The sequence below is a fragment of the Sitophilus oryzae genome, unplaced genomic scaffold (genome assembly GCF_002938485.1).
Source record: "Sitophilus oryzae breed Bouriz unplaced genomic scaffold, Soryzae_2.0 scaffold_1111_pilon_pilon, whole genome shotgun sequence".
Lineage (NCBI taxonomy): Eukaryota > Metazoa > Arthropoda > Insecta > Coleoptera > Curculionidae > Sitophilus > Sitophilus oryzae.
In genome coordinates this window covers 2026081-2041006 of record NW_022145740.1, presented here as the reverse complement: position 1 = coordinate 2041006, position 14926 = coordinate 2026081, and the positions used below count along the sequence as shown (strand labels likewise).

The window sequence follows — 14926 nt, the reverse complement described above, 5'->3', positions numbered from 1 at the left end:
TAATGTATTTCCTTTCCAGTGTTTAGCTTCAGATAATACTAAAACAATAACTAAATACTACTTTCTAAGCAATGTCCTTCAACACAGAATTCCTAAAAAAGACCAACTACTTGTTCCAAGACGAACTTAGAACTATGCACTGCCAAAATTCAAGATATATGTGGAATAATTAATAGAGAACTATACAAATATTCCTAGAAATGTGATTAAAAATTGACATTACGTGCCTAATATGTGAGATATCATAAGCTTGTACGACCTGTCCTGTTCAAAACAAAGGTACATTCAAACTGTAATCCAAAAGTAGTTTTACAACCAAGAAAACTGTGTAAATAATTCTCCCATGAAACTGTATTGGAATTAATTTTAATACTCTTTGAACATGATCAAGGTTTTTACGAAAATATTGCTCAACCTAGTCTTTGAGGAAACGGCACTGATTTCTCCAGCTGGCTTGATTCTAATAATAAATAAAGCTATATTGTAAGTATTGTTTAATTTCCCTTAAAATTTAGGGTCGATATAAAAATGTTTTTTACTCTTAATTGCTTCGAATTAAATTTCTTTTTGCTTTTTATACTTATATTACTGAAATCTGTTAACAAACAGAAATTTGTTTAATTATTTAATTGTTTCACTTTATAAAATAGATTTAAAAGATTTATATAAAAATTATTCAGGAATACTTGCAATAATAATGATTGTATTTTATTTCTAAATTTTGTGCAACATTCGCAGAGACAGTTCCAGCAAAAAGACTTGAAAATGAAAGCCACAAGTTAGCAATAGGCCTATAGTTAATTTTACCATCCATTGTGGGGGTAAATGTATCTTTGTATTTATCTCTTCTGGTGCATTTTTGTGTGGGACACCGTGTGGACGCTTTCAAATTTTATAAAAACTCTTGTGCCTTTTTATTCAATTAAAAAAGCCCCTCCTAAAATGAATTCCTGTATCCGCCCCTGCCAACTACAAACAGAGTTATCACCCTATATAGCTGACATATAAAAAGTTTAGTTCTATTTCATGACTAAATTTGAAACCTTCTTCGAGTCCCAAAACATTCAGGAAGTTCGCGCTAGACTGTGTCATTGGCTGAGAGCCAATGATTAACAGAGAAATACTGTCGGTTTCATTATTTTTTATTTTTATTCTGTCTAAGAACAGTAAAACTTTTGAGCGACCAACTTTAATTAACTAAAGTTAGTTCGTAATTAATTTTTCGCTGCGGGACTCCTACAGTGAAAATCATATTAAAAAATGCCTAGATTATATACTTTCTATCAAATAAAATGTTAAATAATTTCGCTAAAATTTGTTTCTTTTTAACAATTATTTGTGTATTTTTTTAAGTTAGTTTAAATATAAAATAAATAAAATTATACCGTCTCACTTCTCTAGAAACTGTATACAGTTTAATTATTACTTAATTGTAAAAATACGAAATCCTCGTCGAGAATTCTTTGTGTTGATGATTTTATTTTAATGGTAATTATCTATTTATTAAAATAGTATTTAATTTAATTATTAAATACCCTACTACTATTACGAGTACATGAAAATTTAATTAATATATTATTTTGTTGTATACAGGGCGTTTCAAAAAACATGTGCCATCTATCGTGGGGAGATTCCGTAAAAATAACATTTATTTTTCACATCAACATAGGTCCGATTCCGTTTTGTTTCGTAGCTACAGGGTGTTAAAGTCTTAATATTTTTTCGATTTATATAATTTTCTTCCAAGTACTTTTACCGTTACGAATGAAATTTTAAGGGTAAACATTACGATAAATGCGACATATTTTAAAGCTAAAAAAGTGTCGACATATTCACCAGGGACGTGCATATGGTTTATCACTGAAATATTTTTCTAAAAAAGCATGTACGCCACTGACTTTTTTTTCTCTTGTTAGCCAAATAGTGTAAGCAGTTTAATGCCGGTTAAAAGTTGTCTCTTGATATTTTGTCGATTTCGGCCTCCTTGATGAGATAAACGCAATTTTATTAATTTGCCTTGATCCAAGTTTAATAGCAACCTTTAAACATTTTTAATAACATTAACTTGCGAAAGTTTTAAATAAGTACTCATTGATTCCTCATCGAAAAATATGAAATAATGTTCCTATAAACATGGGTATGGAAATGCAAAGTTTTAGAGTTACAGGATGTTAAAACATTTTAAAATTAGTTTTTTTGTAATTGTCTTAAATACCATTATTTTTTTATTTGAAATTGCTGTAGATTAATTGCTAATAGTAATAATAACTAATATTAATAATAGTTAATAATAAATTATGTAAAATACATAATTTATTAATTTTATTTTTATTTTATTAATTGTAATTAATAAAATTGCGTTTATCTCATCAAGGAGGCCGAATTCGACAGAATATCAAGAGATAGCTTTCAATTGGCATTAAACGGCCTACACAATTTTGATATCAAAATAAAAAAAGTCAGTGGCGCACATGTTTTTTTTAAATATTCCAGCGATAACCTATATGCACGTCCCTGGTGAATATGTCGACACTTTTTTAGCTTTAAAATATGTCGCATTTATAGTAATTTTTACCCTCAAAATTTCATTTGATTTACTAAAAGCACTTGGAAGAGAATTATAATAAATCGAAAAAATATTAAAATTTTAACACCCTGTAGCTACGAAACAAAGCAAAATCGGACCTAAGAAAGTTGATACGAGAAATAAATCTTATTTTTACGTGAGGAATCTTCCCACGAGATATGGCACATGTTTTTAGAAACACCCTGTATAATGCTGTTTTTAAAAAGACATGTTTTAAAAAGTGACAGTCAGTTTCTCTAGACTTGCATTATAAATTAACAGGCCTACACTTTTCCCATGCTTATGGAGATAATTAAAAATATTATACGAAAATTTATTGTCGTTCTACCTGTCACTGAACATATACAAAGTGCAACAATTACAATGAAATTAGCGCGATTTTAAATTATTTTATAAATTATATTAAATTTACGTAACCTTTTGTAATACATATTTGAATCGAATAGAATGAACGGTGATGAACTGCTTCCGCTTTATAACACTTTTATTTGCAATTTATTAAAAAAAAATACTTCCTGGGAATAATTCTAAAAAATAGTATAAAATGAGGAAGACAGGAATGAGAGGATATCAGTGGGCTGCCATAACTCGATCAAAATGGTTGCTATAAAGACGAATTGCATTGTGTTATCTGTTTTTGTATTCATAGCAGTAGCACTGGTAAGTATTCTTTATAAATTTATTTACTGTTATCATAAATCTAGTACAGGGTGAGTCTTAAATAAGAGCAAATATTTTTAGGACTAATTTTTTTCGCGAAAAAAATTTTTGATTTTTTTTAGTTTTTAGTTGAAAAACATAATTTCTTGATAATATGGCAACATAGGTAGGATTACATTTACAATAAAGAACCCAGAAAAGATTCAGTGGTTCTCAAAATTTAAGCAAAAATAATTTTTTTGGAAATTTTCAAAGTAAAATAACACGGATATCTTGGACTTATTTGAAAAACGGTAAAGACAAAATATGTTTCTATTATCGAGATCTGCCAGCCCAGTATTTGCACTTGTTTAAGACTCACCCTGTATAGTATGGTCATTTTTAATCGATCTTAAAATATTTATATAATCATAAAAGTAAAATATAATAATTATATTAATCAGAGTGTCCCAATATTCCATGTACAAAAGTATAAACGGGATTAACGATTTTAGAACAAGCAAAAATTTGTACAAAAATTTGCCTGCGTATCTGTATTGCCTCGTCCGATATACCGGGTGCGTCTCAAAAGTGGCTCACCACTGTAACTTTTTTATTTTTTCAGATAAAAATACGAGATTTGGTATGTTAGTATATGACATAAATTAGGATTGATGTATTCAATTGTTTTTCGTCACTTCCTGTTTCACCGGCAATGATAACAAATTTTGATTTTAAATGACACCCTCGGTATTTTTTTACTTTATTCGATAGAAAATGATACTCTGAACAGAATGACAAAAATGTCAACTTTATACATTTTCGCTTAAAACAAAATTGTATTTTAAATATCAATCTAGGGTGCCATGGCTATGTTTAAAACATTAATCAAGGAGCCTTGGAAAAATACATTTGATCGTCTAATGCTTTTATTAGTGTCTTGTCCTGGCGGGTTAAAATATGCCCAAATCGTACTTTTAATCATATCTCACTTTTTTAAATGGAACGAGGGTGGCTCATTAGCATATTTGGAAAGAGTATTAATTAAGTAATATTTTGGGTATTTCGAGTCAAATTGTCGTTATGAATCGCATGTTGGAATTTCAAATAAACCATATTCGAAAATGTCAAAAGTTGACGTATATGTCATTCTATTCAGAGTGCCATTTTCAATCGAATAAAGTAACAAAATACCGAGCGTGCCTATTAAAAACCAAAGTTGTAGTCATTCCGGTGAAGCGAAGTGACCAAAGCTGTGGAATGCCGTCAATTAATCCCAATTTATGTCATATCTAACAATCTCGATTATCTGAAAAAATTAGAAAGTGGGGGTGGACCACTCTTGAGACACTTAACCCACAAATAAAGCAATGGAATTCAACAACGGGCGACGCATGACGGAAGGAAATAAACTCGACTAAATAATAAACATTTTTAATTTTAAAATAGATGTTATGCAATGCGTCTCCATTTCAATATGGCGGAACGGGAAATGGTACCGGACAAGTAGGAGGAAGTGGAACTTTCCAGTTTGGAGCAGGAGTTGGAGGGGGGCTTAGCGGTGGAGCTGGTGCTAGCGGTGGAGCATCTGGATCAGGTACAAATATATTATAATCGAGACAAACCTACACACTTCAGTTTGCATTAATTCCCAACAACTTATTGTTATGATTCCATTGTAGGGGGCGGATCTGGAAGCGCGTCTTTAGTGAAACGGGACCTGAATAATCATCATGCGTTTCATCAGACTCACACTGCTGCTTGTGGAGGGGGTAAGGAAACTTACATTTTTTAACTAGTATAGGTACATATTGTTGCGGACCCGTGCCGTGTGAACTCAGCCTTAGGCCTGGCCACTCGCCTATGACTCATACGCCCAGCAATGCCGACGTTCTAAGAACGAATAAAAATTTACTAGACAAGTCTGGATTGTCTGTTTCTCTCCTATATAAGCAGACGCCGGGGCCTAAGAGAGATAGAGATAAATAACCGATCGACGCGTAGAGTTACAATCGCCGCGCTAATTCAATATAAATTTCTGTTAGATAAATAATTAGATAAATTGTAAATAAGTTATAAATAGTTCTTTAAGTTTTTTTTATCGTTATTGTTTTTTGTTAATTAGTGTTAAAATAAATAGTGTTTAAATAAATTGTGAAGCTTTCTATCCACACGGAACCGACGAAAAACGTAACAATTGGTGTCAAGTGTAGCGTGTGTGATAGACTAAAAAATAAAAGACTAACAATGGCTCTGAAGAAATTGTTGAAAGACTTGAAAGTATCCGAATTAAAATGCATACTGGAAGAGGGAATGCAGAAAGACAGATGGAAAACCATTCTGCAAGCCAGACTGAGAGACGTTTTGATTGAGGAAGGTGAGGATCCTGACACCTTTTGCTTTGAGTTGGAAGGTGACCTTGACTCGTGCCTACAAAAATTGAAAACAATTTGAATAGTAAAATAATTGACTTGGGATTAATTTAGAAGATAAAATCAGTGATAAAATTATGGAAAATTCCCAGGATTTAATCAACACATTAGAAGCTAAGATCATCGAAAATTCTAAAGATATACAGGCCAGCTTTAATAATAAAATACAGGAATTAGAAGAAAAGATAACAGATACACAAGACAAAATAACAGAGATTGAGGAAGATGTACATAGAAAAATCGAAATTTTGAAAGAACAAATAGCAAAAGCAAATTCACCAAAATGTCAAGAAACATCGGAGGGCCCGACACTCGACGAAAATAAGTATATCTCAAAGTCAGTTATTAAGCCTCCACAGTTTGACGGAAAAACCTCTTGGGCCAATTATTTTTTGCCAGTTTGAGGCCGAACGGATGGACAATCGCTGAAAAGGCTACCGCTTTGACTGTCGCACTGCGAGGAGATGCGACTGACATCCTGCAGACACTGTCACCATCGGAACAGGGAGATTATCAGCAATTGGTACGACATTTAGAAATGAGCGGTTGGTAGTACAGGCATTCTCCGATGGCTTACGTGACAACGAGACAAGACAAGCACTTCTCCTAGCCCACCCAACGCACTTGGTGGATGCTTTAGCACGTGCCCTAGAATTCGAGGCCGCGAAACAAAGTTCTCGGTCTTTAGGAAGAGTACGGGCCATCGACGAATGTTTCGACGAATCCGTGGAAGGGACCGGTTCGTTGCTGGAACTGCGGACAGGTAGGACACGTGCGAAGCCGTTGTAAGGAGAAGAACGAAGAACCGGCTTCGTCGAGGTCGGAAAACTACTAAGGGTCGAAATGAAGGGGCACACGTCGACCTGTACCCAACATGCCTCAACGAAAACTGCTCAAGTCGCCTCGCTACAAGTTCAACAGCATTTTTTGTGGATGGTTTTGTTGATGGAGAGTTTCGGACCATGCTGTTGGATACAGGTGCGACGAAAACTATCATCAGACCGGGCATTCTTAAAACATCGAAGAAGGTTAAAACAACACAATGGCGACTACGTACTGCTACAGGGGGCTCCGCTGCTGTCCATGGAGAGGTAAACCTTAATTTTGTTATTGGGAGCACCAGTTTTGAACATCCAGTGTTAGTAGCAGATATCGAAGATAAACTAATTCTCGGAATGGACATCGTGACCACTAGAGGTTTTGAACTAAACTTCAAACAGGGAATTTTGAAAATAAATGAAGAAGAAGTGGTTCTACATCGAAAATGTGAAGAGACGCTTCGCGTGGTGGTAACAGAAGATGTTTCGATCCCTGAGCGCAGTGAGATATTTTTGGATGGTTGCCTGGAAGGTAAAATGAATAATGGGGGTATTATTCTGTTGGAGCCGAGGAACCATGACAGCGAAATAGGACGGGGGGTCGCTGTTGGAAAAGCCCTGCTACGAGCGAAGAAGACTGTACCGGTGAGAATAATGAACACAAGAATTATTATTCTGTATCCTTGAAGAAGTGAACCCTGTTAGGGTACTGTTATTCGGTCTCCTCAGTCATTCGAAGCGTGGAAACCTCCAAAGTTTCGACTTCAAAATTCCGGACAAAATGGTGAAGGAGTTAGTAAACGTTAAGGGATTATCTCCCGAAGAAAGTAGAAAATTGAGAAACCTGATAATCAAGTATCAAGATGTGTTTGATAAAGGCGAAGCAGGACATAGAGGTCGTACCAATTTAGTACAACATAAAATTGACACCGGAGATGCACGACTAATCAAACAAAATCCGAGACTTCCGCTCGCCAAACGTGAAGAAGCTGACAAAATCCTTCGAGAAATGAAAGAAGAGGGTGTCATCGAACCATCTAACAGCCCGTGGACATCGCCGGTAGTACTAGTAAAGAAGAAAGACGGTACCACCGGGTTCTGTGTTGATTATCGGCAGCTCAATAATGTTACCAAGAAGGATGGCTATCCCCTGCCGAGGATAGCCGATACTCTAGACACGCTGGCGGGGTCAACGATATTTTCTACGTTAGATCTGAAGAGTGGATATTTGCAAGTCGACATGGCGCCGAAAGACAGAGAGAAGACAGCGTTCTCGGTGGGCTCCGGACTGTGGCAATTTACCGTCATGCCTTTTGGATTTTGCAACGCGCCAGCTACCTTTGAGAGACTAGTGGAGTCTGTGTTAAAGGGACTATCCTGGACTACCTGTTTAGTGTACCTGGATGACAACATAGTGGTTGGGAAATCATTTGACGATCATCTGAAGAATTTGGAAGAAGTCTTCAAGCGACTAGGGAGCTCTGGTTTGAAACTTAGCTAAAAATGTCATCTAATGCCAAGAAAAGGTACACTACTTGGGCCATGTAGTCTCCTCCCAAGGAGTTGCGGTAGATCACAGAAGACCAAGACAGTGGAAGAGTGGCCGATACCTAAAGATAAACATGAACTACGAAGCTTTTGGGGACTATGCACATACTATCGCCGCTATGTACGGGGTTTCGCCACCATCGCAAAACCATTGACCAGACTTACCGAAAGCGAGAGGCGTTTCTCTTAGGACTCAGATTCTGACGAGGCATTCCGGAAATTGAAGAAGGCCTGACTAGTGCGCCCCATGCTTAGCTACCCTCTTGGCAACGGAAACTTTATATTGGATACCGACGCTTGCAATGTTGCGTTAGGCGCTGTTTTGTCTCAGATCCAGGATGGTCAAGAAAAATGGTGGTTATTTTAGTAAGACCTTGTCGAAACTGGAAAGGAACTACTGTGTAACCAGACGAGAATTACTAGCAGTAGTTAAAGCAGTGGAACACTTCTACAAGTATCTCTATGGAAGAAAGTTCTTGTTAAGAACAGACCATGCTGCTTGAAATGGCTGTTGCAGTTTAAGAATCCTGAAGAGCAGGTAGCTAGATGGATTGAACGATTACAAGCATTTGATTTCGACACAGAACATCGAGCTGGGGCGATCCATAAAAATGCCGACGCACTTTTCAGAAGACCTTGCGATAAGGACTGTAAGCATTGTTCCCGAGCAGAAGAGAAGAAGTGAAACTCCTAAGAACAGCTGTGGTTAAAGATACTTGGCAACCCGAAGATCTTGCAAACGACCAAATCAGTGGCCCAGAATTAGGCTTAGTGATTAACTAGAAAAACGTGGACCAAAGACTAACGTGGGATGAAGTTTGCAGATATTCGCCGAACGTGAAGTCGTACTGGGCCCAGTGGAATTCCTTGGTAATAGATGACGGGTTACTCCGCCGTGTGATTGAGAGGCCAGAGGGACAAGAAGAGAGAAGTCAGATCGTCATTCCAAAGAAGAGGGTCCCGGAGGTCTTGGAGGAAGTTCACAATGGAACCAGCGGTGGACATCTTGGTTTTACCAAGACACTTGGCAGGCTGCGTGAACGGTTCTATTAGGTGAACTGCACAGAAGACGTGAGGGCCTGGTGTAAGAAATGCGACGTTTGCGCTGCTATCAATGGACCACAAAGGCGCGGTAAAAGCTCCAATGCGCCAGTACAATGTAGGCAGTCACTTTGAACGAATAGCGATCGACGTGGCTGGTCCTTTCCGGGAGACGAACGATGGCAACAAAGACATTGTGGTAGTAATGGATTACTTCAGCAAATGGGTCGAGGCCTACGCGTTACCAAATCAAGAAGCGTCCACCATTGCTGATGCTCTTGTTAAGGAATGGATCTGCAGGGTTGGTGTTCCCATGGAGCTTCATTCAGATCGGGGAAGAAACTTCGAGTCTAATCTGTTCCAAGGCGTCTGCGAAGTCCTTAACATCCGCAAGACCAGGACGACGGCTCTACATCTACAATCCGATGGGATGGTTGAACGCATGAACAGAACCATCAACCGTTATTTGGCCAAAGTACTCTCTGACCACCAGAGAGACTGGGACAAATTCCTTCACCTGTTCCTGTTGGCCTATCGCTCATCCGTCCAAGAATCCACAGGGCAAACTCCAGCCAGCATCGTTATGGGACGGAAGTGCGTCTACCTTGTGATCTGAAGTTTGGTTGCCGACCGGGAGAAGATGTTGCTGGAGAAGATTATGTCCACAGGCTACGTCAAGGATGGACGACATTCATCAGACAGTCCGCCTAAATATTCAAAGCGCTAGTGACCGAATGGAGGAGCACTACGACATTCAAGCTGATCATGGAGGATACCAACCATGGAAGTTGGTGTGGCTATTTAACCCGCAGAGACGTCGTGGATTATCTTCGAAGCTACAATCCTCGTAGGAAGGCCCATACGAAGTCGGATAGAATTAATGACGTCGTATGCCGTATCAGAAAATTGCCAAAGGAAAACCGAGGATAGTTCATTTCAACCGTTTGAGCCCCTACAAGGCGAAATAGAAGATCGTGCTGGGACCGTGAGGACCTGCAGCTTTGATCCCCTGATTCGGAGATGTCCTTTGACGATTTCATGGCCCGATACAGCAGTGAGAAGGCTCGCTCTGGTGTAACCAAAGAAGAACAACGAGACCTTTTTCCGTGCCTCCTGATTATTCGCTCGCTCACTGTGCGGCCCGAGATTTGCGGATGTTCAGAGGAATCGCTGCGACGTTCAATGAGAATTTGGGCGTGTCGGAGAACTATGCCGACAGGATCCAGAGGTTGGAAGCGTCTTGGGGCTAACCGACAATGCACATGGTCAAACAAGACACATCTTCTACCTGGTCACCAAGGAATGGTCCCCGAGTAAGCCGACTTATCTCGATCTATGGAAGACCCTGATTGAACTGAGAGAAGCCCTGCTAAACAACAGCATTGCACGATTAGCCATTCCGAGGCTGGCGTGTGGACTCGATGGTTTGAGTTGGCCTACAATCCGGAACATGATTGAAGTCTTGTTCAAATTTACGGGAATCGAGATCCTTGTTTGCTGCTACAACCCAAAGCTGAGATCGGGAGAGAAAACTGTAGACTGCTATTTCTACCAGACTTCGCAGTGTACCAGGGGCCAGCTTTGCAAATACCTTCATTCACCGGGTACATCTCGGGACGAGCATGTACCTAAGAAGGGGGCAGTGTTGCGGAGCCGTGCCGTGTGAACTCAGCCTTAGGCCTGGCCACTCGCCTATGACTCATACGCCCAGCAATGCCGACGTTCTAAGAACGAATAAGAATTTACTAGACAAGTCTGGATTGTCTGTTTCTCTCCTATATAAGCAGACGCCGGGGCCTAAGAGAGATAGAGATAAATAACCGATCGACGCGTAGAGGTACAATCGCCGCGCTAATTCAATATAAATTTCTGTTAGATAAATAATTAGATAAATTGTAAATAAGTTATAAATAGTTCTTTAAGTTTTTTTTATCGTTATTGTTTTTGTTAATTAGTGTTAAATAAATAGTGTTTAAATAAATTATGACTTTCTATCCACACGGAACCGACGAAAAACGTAACAATATTATAACTACAGCTGATTCTCAAATATTTTTATTTTTATCATGAAGTCTGGACTTTCCTTGTAAAGTAAATTGATAGACACTAATTAAAAAAAGAATAGTCAATTCAGAGTGGCATTTTCTGTAAAAGAAAACATTAAATCACCACAATACACCAAAACACTTTTACTTTTACACTGGACGCGCGTTTCGCTAACCATGTTAGCATCATCAGCAGATCATTAAAAAAAGTCAGTTTTTAATTATCTGTTGATGATGCTAACATGGTTAGCGAAACGCGCGTCCAGTGTAAAAGTAAAAGTGTTTTGGTGTATTGTGGTGATTTAGGGTTTTATTTTGCTGTGTAACACCAAAGCACCGCCGTTCCAACCCACAACTGTGGCATTTTCTATCGAGTAAAGTAAAAAAATACCGAGGCTGCTATTTAAAAATCAAAAGTTGTAGTTATTTTCGGTGAAACAGGAAGTGACCAAAAACAGTTGAATACGTCAATCAATCCTAATTTATGTCATATACGAACATACCAAATCTCTTTTTTTTATGTGAAAAGTAAAAACGTTATAGAGGTGAGCCACTTTTGAGACGCACCAGGTATACAGGGTGAGTCTGAAATAAGTACAAATATTTTTAGGGGTAGTATATTTCGCCCCAGAAACATGTCTATGAGTTTTTTTACAAAAAAAAATTGAAAATTCAGAATTTTTGGAATTTTTTTTAAATTTTTAGTTGGCAACATAGGTAATAGTTTACAAGAAAGAAAACCCAGAAAAAATCCAGTGGTTCTCAAAACATAAGTGAAAAATCAATTTTTTTGAAAGTTTCAAAGTAAAATATCTCGCAAAATAAAAACACTAAATCACCACAATACACCAAAACACTTTTACTTTTACACTGGACGCGCGTTTCGCTAACCATGTTAGCATCATCAACAGATGATTATAAACTAAAGTACAATCTACAAGTTGAGCGTTTATATACTCGCCCAGTGGGCACCGAGTGGGCGTGGCAAAATCTAGCCAACCAAGTCAGAGCCTACTGAGCGTAACAGTTAGATTTCCGCCACTAGAGTAGTAGGAACAAAGAACTTGAAGGAATTGGACCGTTGACTCTGTTCATACTATCTTTACATTTATTAATTATGATGCTTTCATATGCATCTAATTGCCTGTAATTTGAGACTTGTTTAATTAATTTTAAATTATTAAGATCTATACAATGTTCATTATCAACAATATGTTCGGCAACGCAAGATTTATCCGGTCTACCATATCTTATCTGAGCTAAATGTTCTTTAAATCTAGTTAATATTGATCTTCTAGTTTGCCCAACATATTTCTGATTACAATCTTTACAAGAAATTTCATAAATACCCGACCTTTCCAGTGGAGATGTTTTATCCTTTGGATTACCTAATAATTGTTGTAATTTATTATTAGCCTTTATTCCTAGCCTCCACTTCAGTTTCAGTATTCAGTATTTCAGAATCAGTTTGAGTATTTTCCAAGAGTTTGGTTTAGGTATGTGGATGATATTTTTGCTGTTTTTGACACACATTCAGACACCATAGATAATTTTATTTCTAAGTTAAATAATCGTTTTCCTTCCATTAAATTTACGCATGAAATTGAGAACAACGACAGATTACCATTTCTAGATGTATGAGTTATTAGAAATATTAATAATTGCCTGGAATTTAATATCTATAGGAAAAATACGACCACACGCAGATATATTCCTAATGAATCACATCATAGTGTTGAACATAAAATGGCTAGTTTAAATTTCCTAGTTCATAGATAACTTAGTTTCCCACTTTCCAAAGAAAGATATGAAATAGAAAGAGATTACATTAGGAATGTAGCTGAGTGTAATGGATATTCTCCTTCACTAGTTGATAAATTAATTAGAAAACGTAGGTATAGGTTAATGATTTCTGAAAATTCGACTTTTCAAGTGGAGAAAGACACGTCTAAATATTTTTCGATGCCGTTTGATAGAGAGTTATCCCGTGGTCTAAAAGGAATTTTGAAGAATGTAAATTATAAACTTGTGTATAGTGCTAATAATAAATTACAACAATTATTAGGTAATCCAAAGGATAAAACACCTCCACTGGTAAGGTCGGGTATTTATGAAATTTCTTGTAAAGATTGTAATCAGAAATATGTTGGGCAAACTAGAAGGTCAATATTAACTAGATATAAAGAACATTTAGCTCAGATAAGATATGGTAGACCGGATAAATCTTGCATTGCCGAACATATTGTTGATAAAGAACATTGTATAGATCTTAATAATTTAAAATTAATTAAACAAGTCTCAAATTACAGGCAATTAGATGCATATGAAAGCATCAGAATTAATAAATGTAAAGATAGTATGAACAGAGACAATGGTCCAATTCCTTCAGGTTCTTTGTTCCTACTACTCTAGTGGCGGAAATCTAACTGTTACGCTCAGTGGGCTCTGACTCGGTTTGCTAGATTTTGCCACGCCCACTCGGTGCCCACTGGGCGAGTATATAAACGCTCAACTTGTAGATTGTACTTTAGTTTATAATCATCTGCTGATGATGCTAACATGGTTAGCGAAACGCGCGTCCAGTGTAAAAGTAAAAGTGTTTTGGTGTATTGTGGTGATTTAGTGTTTTTATTTTGCTGTTTAACACCAAAGGTTCCAACCCTCAACTGTAATAAAATATCTCGGTTATTTTTTATTTTGGACTTATTTTAAAAACGATAAAGAGAAAATAAATGTTTCTTTTATCGAGATCTTCCAGCCCTGAAAATATTTGCAATTATTTAAGACTCACCCTGTAAGAAGCCTTTCTGTATCAAAAGTATTTTCCGTCTCCTAATATTAGTAATAAATGAAGAAGTAGTGGTAATAAAGAGCGATAGGACAGAATAGGGGCGCTTGTCACAAGTTATAATATATCACAGATATTTATTATCATACTGTTATGCTGTCCATAAATCTACGACTTTATTTATCTTTCCTTTCTAGGTCCACCACCACCACCACCATCGAACAGCACCGGACGTTAAATTCGCTATGACAAATTGACCAGATAAAAATAACTTTATACAAAGGGTATTTTAATATCATTATGGTAAAATATAAGTAATGGTTTAGTAAAAATTATTGTTTTATTTTCCTTTATACAGGGTGAGTCTTAAAAAAACAGTGTGTGCACTATGTGCGCATATTTGAAGTAAAACTTCCTACTAACAGCTATTAAATTGTAGGGTTTGAAGGATATGTTTGAAAAAGTCGCATATAATGTTTTAATATAAATATTATTTTCAATTTATTTCAGTACATTTTCTGTTTCCTTAATAGCCTACAAATTTTGAGGAATACCACCCAAAATACACATTTATCTTGATATCCAAAATTAAGGTAAGAAGGATAATGAAGATTGTGAAATGAAAGTATTATGAATATATAAAACTGTAATAATAAATAATAACATTTATTTATATATTTACATTAGAATTAAAAATTATCATGTACGGATTTTTTCTTATGGTTTTAAACTTATTAGAATTATTTTATTTCTTTCAAGTTATTTAATTTCTAGTTATTTACAGGCAACAAAATAGTTTTGATTACAGTACATCTGCTGGATCTGTGTCTCTGAAAGGAATGCGGACAAAAACATTTAAATAAACAGCAATATATTTTATACGTCGACTTGACGAGTACGTCACCGCAAATCGCTCCGCCCACTCATTTTATTGGCTACTTGCAAATTTGTCGATTTTTTATTGATGGGACGCGTAATCTAATTTTTTACGAAAAATATCGAGAGAATATCGTTTCCCCTCTCACGGA

General features: G+C 36.7%; 1 protein-coding gene across 1 annotated transcript; it reads left to right on the top strand.

Moving 5' to 3' along the window:
- Positions 1-3133: 3133 nt before the first annotated feature.
- Positions 3134-14224, top strand: LOC115881499 (putative glycine-rich cell wall structural protein 1). The gene is made up of 4 exons (XM_030899004.1): positions 3134-3247; positions 4676-4823; positions 4909-4998; positions 14096-14224. Exons 1-4 carry the CDS (start codon positions 3185-3187, stop codon positions 14134-14136), a joined length of 342 nt encoding a protein of 113 aa, XP_030754864.1. The 5' UTR covers positions 3134-3184; the 3' UTR covers positions 14137-14224.
- The last annotated feature ends 702 nt before the right edge of the window (positions 14225-14926 follow it).

Bases quoted from the DNA above. Each gene is read 5' to 3' on its own strand.
- LOC115881499 (XM_030899004.1), top strand. From the start codon at position 3,185: ATGGTTGCTATAAAGACGAATTGCATTGTGTTATCTGTTTTTGTATTC. The intron at 4,824-4,908 runs GTACAAATATAT...ATTCCATTGTAG, and splicing joins CGGTGGAGCATCTGGATCAG to GGGGCGGATCTGGAAGCGCG. The intron at 4,999-14,095 runs GTAAGGAAACTT...TTTCCTTTCTAG, and splicing joins CACTGCTGCTTGTGGAGGGG to GTCCACCACCACCACCACCA.